The 15,236-nt window shown below is 44.9% G+C and overlaps 1 protein-coding gene across 1 annotated transcript; it reads left to right on the top strand.

Annotated features, from left to right (window-relative positions):
* Window positions 1–589: 589 nt before the first annotated feature.
* On the top strand, window positions 590–9,819 carry LOC148149169 (uncharacterized). Its single transcript, XM_087990283.1, has 4 exons — window positions 590–728; window positions 2,522–2,617; window positions 8,714–8,819; window positions 9,562–9,819. Exons 2-4 carry the CDS (start codon window positions 2,524–2,526, stop codon window positions 9,728–9,730), a joined length of 369 nt encoding a protein of 122 aa, XP_087846409.1. The 5' UTR covers window positions 590–728; window positions 2,522–2,523; the 3' UTR covers window positions 9,731–9,819.
* Window positions 9,820–15,236: the final 5,417 nt, after the last annotated feature.

Below are 15,236 nucleotides of genomic sequence, written 5' to 3'. Positions count from 1 at the left end.
AGCACCAGAACTACACCATGCAGTTGTCTCGTACCAGCTCCAAAGTGGAACTGCACTATTCACTTGCACCTGTGCCTGAGGGAAAACAAACAACAGTGCTCCTGTTTGCACGCCCTCTCCCAGTCCATAAAGCTGGGTCACTGTTCAACCATCCGGAAGACATCATTCACCTCTTGTCAGTCTGAGCAGGAAGTACTTCTGCTAAAATCTTTTCCCCAACAAACGCGATATCTTTTGTTTCATTAAAATATCCCGTTCCCACACACTTGGGGAAACTTTAAGCATGTTACTTGCTGGGTTGAAATTTCACCTTCCTGAATACCATGCTATGAAATGTTACGTCTTTGTTTTCAATATAAATCCCTGAACACTCGAATTCAACCCCTTACACACTAACATCTCGAAGAAACTCGGAAGAAATGTAGTGCAGACTCTCTGTGTGGCCCCGGCTCTTGGATGGGAGGGCAGCCCGGGGGGAGGTCAGCAGCTTTTGGCAGGGGACAAGGCGCCAAAGGCAGAGCCGGAACCCCAGGCACCTGCCGGGTTAACAGCGTTGGAACAGGAGATCGCCTCCCCAGAGTCGCCTGGCCTTTCGGTCACTGGGTGACACCTTTCACTGCGATCAATCCACAATTTTCTTCGGACTGTCACGTTACCGCCTGTGCTGTGCTTTAGAACGAAAGGAAAGGCGGCTGGAGTGGGGAGATGTGCATCACTTCATTCTCACGGTGCATTTTATTTTTTTTTTTATTTGGCATAGATATGTTTGAAGCGTGAGGCTAATGGTGCTGCTTTTATTTATGCGTGAATGGCCCTGCATCTTCTCAGCTCAATGTCAGTTTCCGAAGGCTGCTCTCTCTCTTTCTCTGTGTTTGTGAGCCGCCACTCTGCCATCAGTTGAACTTGTGGTCTGCACCCCCGCTGAAATGCATTGAAACGTGTTCAAGTCCCTGTACCCGAATTATGAACTAACCTCGACGCAGTCAACTCGTTATGAGTTGGAGTGCCCTTTTAATGCTGTGATAATATTTAGTCGCTAACAATCAACCAGCGTGGAACTGAAAATTAACTGTTGCAAGTGAAAACAAAAACTCACAAATTAACTCAGGCAAGTGAAAAGTCTCACTCCTTCATTGGTGTTTTGTGGAGCAAGCTCATGCCCTTACTTCTGGGCCAGAAGATCTAAAGTCCCCCCTGCCCCAGAAGCATTTCCTAACACACTTGAACGGATTGATTAAAAAAAAATTAAAATTGCATTTTTTTTAAATTGCCCTTTCTGTCTCTCCTACCTCTCTCTTGATCCAATCTTCCTTCCCCATTCTTTAACTGATTTGACATTGAGTTCTTGCAATCCGTTTTGCAATTCTTCACAAACTTTTCCCCTGGGTGCAGGGACCAATGTCCAGTTGGCACAGATTTAAGGTGAGGGGCAGGAGGTTTAGAGGGGACATGAGAAAATTCTCTTCCACCCAGAGGGTGGTGGGGATCCGAAACTCACTGCGTCTAAGGGTGGTAGAACAGAAACCCTCAAACACTTACGTATTCAGTAATGCCAAGGCAGACACAGCTATTGTCCAAATGCTGGAAAATGGGATTAGAATAGCTGATTGCTTTTGATCAACACAGGCTAAATGGATGAAAGGGGATTTTTCTATGCTGTAGACCTTTATGATTCCATTGGTTAAGGAGTTACTCAATTGTCTGCCCTGATTCAATCAGCAACCATTAAGACCTCTTACTCTCAGCATGTTAGTGGACAAAAATATTTCCAGCTAAAATGATCAGGCTCAACTCCAACTACTGGCGGGTGTAAGGTATTCTTGCTTTAAGAGCTGTGTTACTTTCAATCATGATAGGCTAATGAGCCAAGGACCAGGATATGAAAAACTGCCACATGCAAGTAATGCTTGGAGGTTGCATACATTGGTATCTGGAATTGTAAGTTGTAGTCTGAACCAATGATTCCCAACCTTTTCAATATTAAGGCGCACAGGCTTCATAAGTGAGCAGAATGTCAGCACATACTGCCTTCAATAATTGACACTGATACTCCACAGGTATTTGGAAACGCTGACACAAAGATTTTGCACTACAGTTCTCACCTGGTCTGCTACAATGCACTGCTTGAAAACCATTCATCTAAGCTGAAATAAATTAGTTTGAGCTTTTCAAGTAACCTGAAATTATGTCATAAACTCCTCAAACCGTGTTGCTCACTGACAACACAAGAAGACACATCAGCAGATGGACACCATTAGCTACCCTGTATCCGCAGTTCAAAGAATTTGGTTCAGAATCGGTGAGCTGCTTCCTGACATTTAGATAACATGATACATCAGGGAAAGGGGAGAAATATCTGCCCTGTAGGCAGTCACAACTTTAGTTAGTGGTTTATATTTGGTTAGTGGTCACAGACAGAAGGATGCAAGTGACACTCAAGCCACTAAGGAGATCATAAATGCAATGGTAGAGGAGCCTCAGCTTTTGCAATTGTCTAACACAAACTTGTCCTTGCTACTAGATATGGATGAGAACAAAGACTTCAGCATGAATAGGAAAACTGACCAGATCACAGTGGGATGGGAGAATATTCAAGTGGGAGCACTGAACAAAAATGGTAATTTCTTCGTAATAACAGGTGAACACATTCGGGGGATAGATACTTATCCCTGAAGCTGTAACCAAGAGACCCAAAGACTATGTTGGATGCCTAATGTCAGGGTACAGGATATCTTTTCATGGCTGGGAAAGTACTTGAAGAATGAGATAGAAAATCCAATTATTGTGATCCACGCAGGAGCCAACAATAGCTAGAATTAGGAGAGGCAGTTTGAAACTTAGGGTATAAATTAATAATCAAGTCTCTAATAATTATAGAATCCCTACATAATGGAAATAGGCCCTTCAGCCCAACAAGGCCACACAAACTCTCCGAAGAGTATCCCACCTAAACCCATTCCCCTACCCTATTAATCAACATTTACCCCTGACTAATGCACCTCACCTACACTTCCCTGAACACAATGGGCAATTTAGCATAGCCAATTCACCTAATCTGGATTAGTGGAAGACCACAGCAGTTCAGGTAGCATCTGAGGAGCAGTAAAATCGACGTTTTGGGCAAAAGCCCTTCATCAGGAATAAAGGCAGAGAGCCTGAAGCGTGGAGAGATAAGCTAGAGGAGGGTGGGGTTGGGGAGAAAGTAGCATAGAGGACAATAGGTGAGTGGGGGAGGGAATGAAGGTGATAGGTCGGGGGCGGGGGGAGGGTGGAGTGGAAAAGAAGATAGGCAGGTAGGACAAGTCTGCACATCTTTGGATTGGGGGAGGAAATTAGAGCACATGAAGGAAACCCAAAGCTATGCACAATTGACATGAGACAAACAGATTCCACGTTTGCATATGTGGGTGAAATAGGCATATGGGATGTGAATTCATGGGGATATTGACACGTACACTGGAAAGAGAGAGCTGTTTCTTTGGGATGGGTTTTGTTGAAACATTGTCCCAGCTAATCAAATACTAGAGCAACAGATGGGAACTTATCCTAAAAAGTGTGGTGTAGGGCTCAGAGAAGAAAACTTTTAATAGTATGAAAAGAATAGTCAAGGCTGTGGTGAAGAATCAAGATTGGGTAATATCGAGCAGGTTGTGTCAGGAAGGGATGAAAAGGTTAATTTTCAAATTGTAACAGTAGCAACAGGAAATAAAATCTCCACAGGAAAACAGCACAGCTATGTTCAGAAAAATTAAGGAAAGCATAAGATTAACAAATAAAGCTGACAATGTTGCTAAGAAGAGTGATCAGCCTGATTGGAGCATTTTATAATTCAGTTGAGGAGAAACCATAAGCCAATATGTGTAAATTTACCAAATGACTCCCAGATGAATAAATTTGCAATAAGACTCCATGTTCTGTAATGTTTATTTTAATATAAATTAGAACCAATGCAAATTACAAATGAAATTACAGGCAAATAAAAAGATATACTTCACTTTGAATAGATTGACATGACAATGGTGCATCTGACACAACCACGAGTATTTGCATCATCCCTGACACAAATGTGGAAGCTTAGAGCAATTTGGAAAGTACAGGGTAAAGTGAACAAGAAATCAACAAAGCAAAGATGGAATATGAAAATATTGGCAGTTAAATGGAGGAAAGTGTAAAAATGCTTCATCAGTACTTTAAGAACAAGATGATGTCTAAGGAAAGTTTAGAGCCTATCAGAGATACATAGTAGTTTGTATGTAGATGAAGAAGTAGATAGGGTTCTTATGTGTATTTTGTCTCTATCTTCACAAAGGAAAATGATGCAACCATTCTAGATAAAGAGGAGAAATGCAAAATATTAGTTAAAATAAGCATAGTGAGGAGGAAAGTACTGGAGGAACCCACCTCCTTGAAGGTGAATAAATCTCCAAGGATTGATTAATTGTATCCTATGATGTTAAAGGAAGCCAGGGAGGAAATTGCAGATGCTCTAAGGATCATTTTCCAATCCTCACGAGACACAGGTGAGACATTAAAGGTTTGGAGACTGCAAACATTGTGCCAGTATTCAAAAGGGATGGGAGGAACAGACAAAAAAACTATGGGCCGATCAGTCTCACCTTGATGGTCGACAAATTTCGAGAATTAATATTGAGAGTTAGGATCAACTGTTGCTTGGAAAGTTGTGGTATGGTCAAGGGAAGGTCACATCTGATTAAATTGAATTTTGAGGAAGTAACATGGAGGATTAATGAGGGTAGTGCAGCGGGTGTTTCTATATTTGACAAGGTCCACATGGCAGACAGGTCAGAAAAATTAAAGGACACCGGCATATGGTGAGTAGGATCCAAAGATGGCTCAATGACAGTAAGTAAAGGGCAATGGATGGCAGAGGTTTCATGAATTGAGAATGGTCTTCAGCTCCTTCGATTTAAATGTGGCAGAAACAAATGGAAAGTTTGCAGGTAACACAAACGTTGGTTGATAGTTCACTGCAGTTCATTTGTGTCTCTGCATTTAAATCTAAACAATTGGAAACAGAGTGGACTGGAATGACCTGTATCCTAGTAGAGAGGTCACTTAGCAGGGGGCACAGATTTAAAGTGATTGGTGGAAGAGGGAACATGAGGTAAATAATTTTTTCACCCAGAGGTTGGTGGGTGATGGAATGTATAGTCCAGTATTACGATTGAGGTAGAACCCCTCAACACATTTAAAGGAACCTGGATCTACACCTAAAGCATTGTAAATGCGAGGTCACGGGGGGTACTGGACAGCAGTACTGGAATGGGTGGCTGGTATATTCAACCAGTGCAGAGACGAGGGACCAAATAGCCCTATTCTCTGCTGCGATTCTTCTGTGGTTTAATGTGGTACTATCGTCACGCAGTTCCGCACTGTGCAGAGTAGATCAGGAGCACTATCCAACAACAACTTTTACCATTGAGTTTCATGGGCACTGTTATTAATTCTACAGCGTACATTCCCGTTGTTCTTGAGTCTGCCCTTTACACATTAGCTTATCCGCGAATGTTTACTGTGTAGACTTTTTTTCACCGACAGCAAATTTCACCTACCGCGGTTTGTGAAGGAAGTGAATATAAACTTAGTTCTTGGTGTAAAATGTCTGTTATGTCTTGTTCGCGAGTCAGGCAGTGTGTGTGTGTGTGCAGCCTGCAATGTCTACCTTTGTCCATATCACCGATGACAACGTTCACCAGGAACGGATCCCTTGCGAGTAGTAGGATTTCACTGTCCAGCAGCACAAACACCACAGAACAAATTTCACATAGCCAACCACTACAGTCTCTTTTTTTAAAAGCCCGTTTCAGCCTAATTTAATCAGAAAAAGTAAAGAAAATACCAACATACTGAAATAAGTTTCAAGAGATCTAACGACTTTTTTCCAAACATTTGGCTGTTTTAGATGCACTGATTTTGGATAATGTATCTGCTCTTGTGAAATCTTAATGTTCCAAAACAAGAACTGGTATCAGGCATTTCGCTGTCGGATGAGTATAATTTGTGGAAACATTGCCGTGTTTCGAGCGATCATCGAAAAATATTGCTTTTGAGGATTGACCGGCCTAAAATCAGATCTGACATCTCTTAAAAAGCACATTCCTCAAGCACGTGTTTACACTCGAACTTCAGTGTCACAAACAATCCGCTGTTCCTGCACTGCAAAGCTGAACTTGTGTTAATTGCAGTCAGATCAGTAATCTAATTCAACACACCCGGGACCTGAAACTAAAACCTCAGCAGCTGGTAGTTTCACACCCAAAGCATACATCCCTCCCTCAATTTAGACAAGGTCTTAGCAGTTCAGATTTCCCATTTCCAATTTCCTCCCATGTGCAGTTTTGTGACTCAGCAATCTTTAAACGTCCCTTAGCAAATGCTACACCCCTCCTCATCCCCTCTCGAAGTTGTCTTTTATGGTTTGGTTGAATGAGAGAGCTTTCCAACGCACTTCGCCTACAGATCAAAATTAAACAAATACATTGCAGAGTTACATTGTACTTTGCTCAAAAACTGCATGAATCCATGTAAAACTCTGTTACTCACTTTTTAGATTAGAATCAGTCGAAACATTATGGCACAGACAGCAACACAGAGGGGGGCTAACACCTTCAACATCTTATCTGGCTGACACCAATTGTTACAGTTAACCTGAGAATGTAACTTTTTAAAAAAAAGTTTTGTGATTTTCTGAAACAAACATGGTCATTCTAACAGATGAGAGACTCAACAAAGTATTTTTCAATGTATAATTTCAGTTTCATCACACTGTAAACTTTTGCTATACATTCTGTCTTAGAATTGTGTCCTCCGCAATCACCTGATGAAGGAGCAGCGCTCCGAAAGCTAGTGCTTCTAATTAAGCCTGTTGGACTATAACCTGGTGTTGTGTGATTTTTAACTTTGCAATATGGAGTCAGCCATTTAAGACAGAAATGAGGAGAAATATTCTCTCACAAAGAGCCGTGAATCTGTGCAAATCTCTTCCTCAAGGGGCAAAGGGAGCCGGATCTTTGATTTCTTTTTTAAGGCAGAGGTTGGTTGATTCCTGATAAGCAAGAGGGTGAAAGGTTATTGGGGTAGGCGAGAGTGTGAAGGAATCAGATCAGCTCTGAACTTAAGGAATAGCTGAGCAGGCTTAAAGGGCAGAATTGCCGACTGTTCTTAATTCATGCATTTAACAAGCTGAAATAACTAAACATGTATGGGACAAGATAAATGTAAGCTTGGATTTTAATTATGGTAAGTCAGCATCAACAAAGCTAAACATTACCAACAATCCGTACAATTTCAACTTGCTGTTCAGTTAATGGATTGGTTTCGCTGGCTATTGATGTTAGTTCTTTCCTTGCTGTCCAAAGCAGACGAATCTTCTGAACGCTTTTGTTTTCTTATCATAGCTCATATGCAGATTTTTCTTGAAAAGGTGTTATTCCGCTCCTCAGATTGCTGTCAGTTCACCTTGTACACGGTAGCTATTTATTCAAATACTAGTTTCAACGAAATGAAAGAAACAATCGAGAATAATTCGACAGCCCCTCCCCTTTAGCCACATTGATTTGAAATTGGTGATAAACACTGTGTTCCAATTTGCCCATATTTATTGGGAAATATGAGACATTTAAAAAAACCTGGTACAAATCAGTAATCAGTTTATCCTTTTGTGATGCATGGCCATGATTACTCCCAAAGGAATACAATGTATTCATGGAATGCTATATTATCATTTTATTTTTGGAGGTGACATTTTCCTTAGTTTATGGGCATAATAATGTTCAACACATTGTGAATAAAATCACGCATCATAGAAATGTGTGTGTGTGTGGTATCAATTTGGAGTCTATTGACCCAGTGGGAACAATTCATTACAATTTCTGCCAGTGGTCGACATTAGTTATCTTCACTGAACCGATCCATCTTCAGGAATGGCTCTGCCGTCACTTACTTGGGTTGGAAAACTTCTCAGTCAAAAGGTGTGGCGCAGGGAAAGCATCCGAGGATGCTGCTCGACCGGCTGTGCTTTTCCAGTACCACACCTTTTGACTGTGATCAGCAATATCTGCAGTCCTCTCTCACCCCTCCCCCTCCGGAAAACTTCTCAGTTCTGAGGAAAGGCCACTCGACCCGAAACGGCTAGTTCTGATCCCTCTCCACAGATGCTGCCTGACGTGTTGAGCTTTTCCAGCTATTTCTGGTTCCTTCAAAATCTCCTCCATTGAAGACGCCCTTTTAAAACCAACTGCTTGCACCCAGCACTGGGGTGATCTGCGGGAGAGTTTTATTTCACTCAGTAGCCTGCAAATGGTCTTAGGAAGCGCCCTGTTTAGTTTACATGGGCGCTGTATAAATGCAGGAGGTCCGGTTGCCAATCAAAGCAAGCAAGTTGCTCGTTGGTGCAAGGGCTGACTGTGCGACACGGGAATCGCACAACCCAAACAGCCAGTTGATTTCCCGAGTGTTTGCAAGGTATTGGTGCAAGCTCAATATGCAAACCCATTGAAGCGCCTGCCCTAATCCCTTCGCCGACACACGCTTGTCCTTTTTGTTTCGGCAGCTTTTATGTCCCCTCTGGCCATTACCTCGCCATGTCTGGAGTGGGTGGAAAGTATAAGATTAAAATTGATCCTTTTTTTAAAAAAAAAACCGTTCTTGTTTTAACAATGTGTACCCACATACCCGCTTTGTGTTGTTGCAGGCTGGCCGGCAGACCTATGTGGACCCGGACAGCGGTTACCTGGTACTGACTGGTTTGGCCCTCCCTCCTGGAGAGGGGGAAATGTTGCGGCTCTCTTTGCAGACACGTGAGTAACAAACGTTCTTTTGTTTGTATCCCGCTCCTTTTTCCAACTGGAATTTCCTCTTTCCTGATCTTGTAAATCCACACAAACTCCAAAATAACTCTTATCTGCGGTGCTCCCGGATAGTTACTTTACGTCAGATATCCGCCTCTCTTTGCAAATCTGTAATTCTTCAAAAACAATGGGACCAACACTCGGGAATAATTAAAGTTATCATTGAGTCGGAATAGGGTGCAAACAATCCGAAAGCGAGCCCGTAATATTGCATGGAAGGAAAACATTTAATTTATTTTTTAAAATATATCGTTTTGCTGCCTAGCCTGAGTAGGTACTGGGGGTAATTTCTTCACAAGTTTGGATTTTGTGGGTTGTAAGTTGTCATGCGTCTTTGTTCGGGGAGTTCAAATTAAATTGGGAGTTTTGCTTCTTCAGACCGAGAAAGCCCTGACATAAATCAGTAAATTCCACTAATAGGGCTCGATCACTTTCGACATGGCAAGCTCAGCACTTGGGGAGACATGTTTAGGAAGTGCGGTTTCCTGAGCAGTAATCATTCCCACTTGTAGCAACGCCGTCTTTCACTTAAGAGTCTTCAGCCTGGAGGCAGCCTGTCAAGAGAGAAAAAAAGCTGACTTTTATCCCACGTTAATTTACATGTGTGAAGGATCTGTCAGTGTCTGTCCGGTGACGGTTAGGGCAGGACAGAATCACGGCACTTTTCGTTTCTTTCTTATTCCCTTTGCAGTGCCCTTACAACCAAGTCGACGTTAAGGACCCGGCAAAAAGGAAGCGTTTCAATTCCATCGTTTATGCCTGAGGTCGGTGGCAAACCACCAGCCCCTGGAAGACGTGGGAGTGGAAAGCTCGGGGAAAGATTGGGGAGGGAGAGACAGCACTGGGCTGTTGACGGGTGATGTGCCCCAACCCTTGGAGTAAAACGCCCCCACCCCTGATATTTTCCGACCCCATTCTCCTGCCTAACAATAAAAGACGATGCCCACTCCTTGCATCTTCTGCTGTGAAACCCTTTTTCAAAGGGTTGACTTAGACGGCGTTTGACATTTGCCGGTGTTATGGGCGGGAACAACGCCGTTATTCACGAACAAACTTAAGGGGTGGGGGAGTTGATGGGAAGGTGCGGGTGGTGGGGGTTGATGGGAAGGTCCGGGTGGTGGGGGTTGATGGGAAGGTCCGGGTGGTGGGGGTTGATGGGAAGGTGTGGGTGGTGGGGGTTGATGGGAAGGTGCGGGTGGTGAGGGTTGATGGGAAGGTGTGGGTGGTGGGGGTTGATGGGAAGGTCTGGGTGGTGGAGGTTGATGGGAAGGTGGGGGTTTGATGGGGAGGTGCGGGTGGTGGAGGTTGATGGGAAGGTGCGGGTGGTGGGGGTTGATGGGAAGGTCCGGGTGGTGGGGGTTGATGGGAAGGTGTGGGTGGTGGGGGTTGATGGGAAGGTCCAGGTGGGGGGGGACAGGGTTGATGAGAAGGTACTGTGGTGGGGGTTGATGGGAAGGTGTGGGTGGTGGGGGTTGATGGGAAGGTGCGGGTGGTGGGGGTTGATGGGAAGGTGCGGGTGGTGGGGGTTGATGGGAAGGTGCGGGTGGTGGGGGTTGATGGGAAGGTCCGGGTGGTGGAGGTTGATGGGAAGGTGGGGGTTTGATGGGGAGGTGCGGGTGGTGGAGGTTGATGGGAAGGTGCGGGTGGTGGGGGTTGATGGGAAGGTCCGGGTGGTGGGGGTTGATGGGAAGGTGCGGGTGGTGGGGGTTGATGGGAAGGTGCGGGTGGTGGGGGTTGATGGGAAGGTCCGGGTGGTGGGGGTTGATGGGAAGGTCCGGGTGGTGGGGGTTGATGGGAAGGTCCGGGTGGTGGAGGTTGATGGGAAGGTGCGGGTGGTGGGGGTTGATGGGAAGGTGCGGGTGGTGGAGGTTGATGGGAAGGTCCGGTGGTGGGGGTTGATGGGAAGGTGCGGGTGAAGGGGGTTGATGGGAAGGTGCGGGTGGGGGTGCTGATGGGAAGGTGCGGGTGAAGGGGGTTGATGGGAAGGTGCGGGTGAAGGGGGTTGATGGGAAGGTGCGGGTGAAGGGGGTTGATGGGAAGGTACGGGTGAAGGGGGTTGATGGGAAGGTGCGGGTGGGGGTGCTGATGGCAAGGTGCGGGTGAAGGGGATTGATGGGAAGGTGCGGGTGGTGGGGGTTGATGGGAAGGTGCTGGTGGTGGGGGTTGATGGGAAGGTGCAGGTGGTGGGGGTGGATGGGAAGGTGCGGGTGGGGGGGGTGGATGGGAAGGTGCGGGTGGGGGGGTTGATGAGAAGGTGCGGGTGGGGGGGTTGATGGGAAGGTGCGGGTGGGGTGTTTGATGGGAAGGTGCGGGTGGGGTGTTTGATGGGAAGGTGCGGGTGGGGTGTTTGATGGAAAGGTCCAGGTTGGGGGGGGGCAGGATTGATGGGAAGGTGTGGTGGGGGGGGGGTTGATGAGAAGGTACGGGTGGGGGGGGTTGATGGGAAGGTGCGAGTGGTGGGGGTTGATGGGAAGCTGCGGGTGGTGGAGGTTGATGGGAAGGTGCGGGTGAAGGGGGTTGATGGGAAAGTGCGGGTGGGGGTGCTGATGGGAAGGTGGGGGTTGATGGGGAGGTGCGGGTGGTGATGGTTGATGGGAAGGTGCGGGTGGGGGGGTTGATGGGAAGGTGCAGTGCAGGTGGGGGTTGATAGTAAGATGCGGGTGGGGGGAAGGTGCAGGGGAGTGGGGTGGAGTTGATGGGAAGGTGTCGGTTGGAAGAGGGTTAATGAGAAGGTGCGGCTAGGAAAGTGAGTTTGTTGTACTGGGCCGGTGATGAAACCCCCTTTGGTGTTTTCAAGGCTGATGTGTTTCTTTTCCTGTTCCCACTGACAATGGTAGCAGATTTAAACTTTCTAAACATCGACTGGGCTGTCATAGTGTTAAGAGTTTGGATGCAGAAGAATTTGTTAAGTATGTACAAGAAAATTTTCTGATTCAGTATGTGGATGTACCTATGAGAGAACATGCAATACTTGACCTACTTTTGCGAAATAAGGCAGGACAGGTGACTGAGGTGTAAGTAAGGGAGCACTTTGGCACCAGCGACCATAATTCCATTAGTTTAAAATTGTGATGGGAAAGGATATTTTCCATCAATTAAAAGTTGAAATTCTAAATTGGAGGAAGGCTAAATTTGATGGGTATAAGGCACGAACTTTCAAAAGCTGACTGGGGGCAGATGTTCACAGGTAAATGGACAGCTGGAAAATGGGAAGCCTTCAGACATGAGGTAATCCGAGTCCAGAGACCATATATTCCTGTTATTGTGAAAGGAAAAGCTGGTTGGTGTAGGGAATGCTGGATAACTAAAGAAATTGAGGGTTTGTTTAAGAAAAAGAAGGAAGCATATGTCAGGTATCGACCAGATAGATCAAATGAATACTGAGAAGAGTATAATGGCAGTTAAGAGAGAAATCAGGAGGGCAAAAAGGTGACATGAGACAGCTTTGGCAAATAGAGTTAAAGAGAATCCAATGGGCTTTTACAAATACATTAAGGACAAAATGATAACTAGGGGGAGAATAGAGTCCCTCGAAGATTAGCAAGGCAGCCTTTGTGTAGAACTGCAGGAGCTGGGGGAGATACTAAATGAGTATTTTGCATCAGTGTTTACTGTGGAGAAAGACATGGAAGATATAGAATGTAGGGAAATAGATGGTGAAATCTTGAAAAATATCCATATTACAGAGGAGATGGTGCTGGATGTCTTGAAACTCATAAAGGTGGATAAATCCCCAGGACCTGATCAGGTGTACCCGAGAACTCTGTGGGATGCTAGGGCTCCTTGCTGAGATATTTGTATCATTGATAATCACAGGTGAGGTGCTGGAAGACTGGAGATTGGACAATGTGGTACTACTATTTAAGAAAGGTGGTAAGGACAAGCCAGGGAACTATAGACCAGTGAGCCTGATGTTGATGGTGGGCAGGTTGTTGGAGGGAATCCTGAGGGACAGGATTTACACATATTTAGAAAGGTAAGGACTGATTAGGGATAGTCAACATGGCTTTGTGTGTGGGAAATCATGTCTCACAAACTTGATTGAGTTTTTTGAAGAATTAACAAAGAGGATTTATGAGGGCAGTGCAGTAGATGTGATCTATATGGACCTCAGTAAGGCATTTGACAAGGTTCCCCATAGGAGACTGGTTAGCAAGGTTAGATCTCATGGAATACAGGGAGAACTAGCCATTTGGATACAGAACTGGCTCGAAGGTAGAGGACAGAGGGTGGTGGTGGGAGGGTTGTTTTTCAGACTGGAGGCCTGTGACCAGTGGAGTGCCACAAGGATCGATGCTGAGCCCTCTACTTTTTGTCATTTACATAAATGATTTTGATGTGAACATAGGATGTATAGTTAGTCAATTTGCAGATAACACCAAAATTGGAGGGGTAGTGGACAGCAAAGAAGTTTATCTCAGATTACAGTGGGATCTGTATCAGATGGGCCAATGGTCTGAGGAGTGGCAGATGGAATTTAATTTAGGTAAATGTGACATATTGCATTTTGGGAAAGCAAATCTTAGTGGGATTTATACGCTTAAAGGTAAGGTCCTTGGGAGTGTTGCTGAACAAAGAGACCTTGCAGTGCAGATTCATATCTCCTTGAAAGTAGAGTCACAGGTAGATAGGATAGTGAAAAAGGTGTTTGGTATGCTTTCCTTTATTGGTCAGAGTATAGGAAGCTCATGTTGCGACTGTACAGGATGTTGGATAAGCCACTGTTGGAATATTGCATGCAATTCTGGTCTTCTTCCTATCGGAAGGATGTTGTGAAATCTGAAAGGGTTCAAAAAAGATTTACAATGTTGTGGCTAGGGTTGGAGGATTTGACTTATAGGGAGAGGTTGAACAGGCTGGGGCTGTTTTTCCTGCAGTGTCGGAGGCTGAGGGGTGTCCTTATTGAGGTTTATAAAATCATGAGGGGCATGGATAGGATAAATAGACAAGTCTTTTCTCTAGGGTGGGGGAGTCCAGAACTAGATGGCATAGGTTTAGGGTGAGAGGGGAATGATATAAAAGGACCTAAGGGGTAACGTTTTCATGCAGAGGGTGGTGCATGTATGGAATGAGCTGCCAGAGGAAGTGGTGGAGGCTGGTACAATTTTCACCATTTATGAGGCATCTGGATGGATTTATGAATAGGAAGGAGTTGGAGGGATATGGGCCAAGTGCTGGCAAGCGGGACTGGATTAGGTTGGGATATCTGGCCGGCATGGACAAGTTGGACTGAAGGGTCTGTTTCCGTGCTGTACATCTCTTTGAGTCTATATCAGAAAGGCAGCAGGCAGAAACCAGGAGGCTCAGACCCTGGCCGAAAGCCAGCAGAGGCTGCCCAACCCAGGGGAAAGATTGAGGATCGCTGAGGTCAAAACACAAGATGCTCCTGCCCGAGGCTGGGGGGGTGGGGGGGGGGGGGGGGGGTGAACTATCTCTCATTTTCCTCACTTCCTCCCTTCTCCCGTTCTGGGGAGCAGAGGTGCAGAATGGGAGTGAGGTGTGTCTTTCTTCACATAATGAAATAACTCATCCCTTCCAAAGCCATTCTCAAATTTGAATGGTTACAGATGTGGTACTATGCACTCTTACACTCATGCTGGAGCCTGGAGTTATGGAGAGTGATGCTGAAGGTTCCAACTTTCTTCCCCTCGTATTACAGACCTGCAGTCTCTCCTGCTCTTCCAATTGCTGTTGCCATGTTTTGGAACGTTTTGCAGGTGGGTAATCAATCTGTTTGGAACTGTTTGAAGCCATCAACTCCTGGAGTTTGGGACTGAAATCAGAGGGTTATGCCACAAAAACTATCAAATGCAAACCCTTACAAATTATTACAATTAAACAAATTATATCACACTCTTGGCAACTATTTTATCAGCGTGTGGCATGAAATTCCAATTTGACGAAGCAAATGTAACAGTTACTCTTTCATCTCAGTTGCACTGAGATCTTTATTACTTATTGCTGCAAGGAAATAGTCCATGTTATTATAACAACTAGATGAGCAGATTTCACTGATATGCGATAATGGCATGTATTACATCCAGCAGGTACATCAATTTTATAGAACATCGTTTACAACCACTATGTCTCAAATTGCTTTACAGCCAATGAAGGGATTTTGAATTGTAATCCCTATTGTAACATGAGGGAAACCCATAGAAAAGATAACACTGTCAGATGCACTGACATAGAGCTCAATGGCAACAGAACTTTGTAAATGTTAAAAATGTTCCCTCTGTTTAGAAAGTGGATAACCTGTACCATTGCAGTTCTTGGACACATTGAAATATGGGTTCAGGGTGTAATCTGAGCATCATGGAGTGACCTGCTAAAGGTCATTGCACAGTTTCTAATTTCAAAGAAATC

Source organism: Chiloscyllium plagiosum, unplaced genomic scaffold (genome assembly GCF_037043375.1).
Source record: "Chiloscyllium plagiosum isolate Xiang-an unplaced genomic scaffold, Cpla_swu_hap1 HiC_scaffold_9, whole genome shotgun sequence".
Taxonomy (NCBI): Eukaryota; Metazoa; Chordata; class Chondrichthyes; order Orectolobiformes; family Hemiscylliidae; genus Chiloscyllium; species Chiloscyllium plagiosum.
The sequence above is the reverse complement of the archived record's forward strand: the minus strand, read 5'-3'. Positions and strand labels throughout refer to the sequence as shown.

Coding starts and splice junctions, on each gene's coding strand:
- LOC148149169 (XM_087990283.1), top strand. CDS start 2,524: ATGGATGAGAACAAAGACTTCAGCATGAATAGGAAAACTGACCAGATC. Junction 2,618..8,713: donor GGGAGCACTGAACAAAAATG/GTAATTTCTTCG, acceptor GTGTTGTTGCAG/GCTGGCCGGCAGACCTATGT. Junction 8,820..9,561: donor GCGGCTCTCTTTGCAGACAC/GTGAGTAACAAA, acceptor TTCCCTTTGCAG/TGCCCTTACAACCAAGTCGA.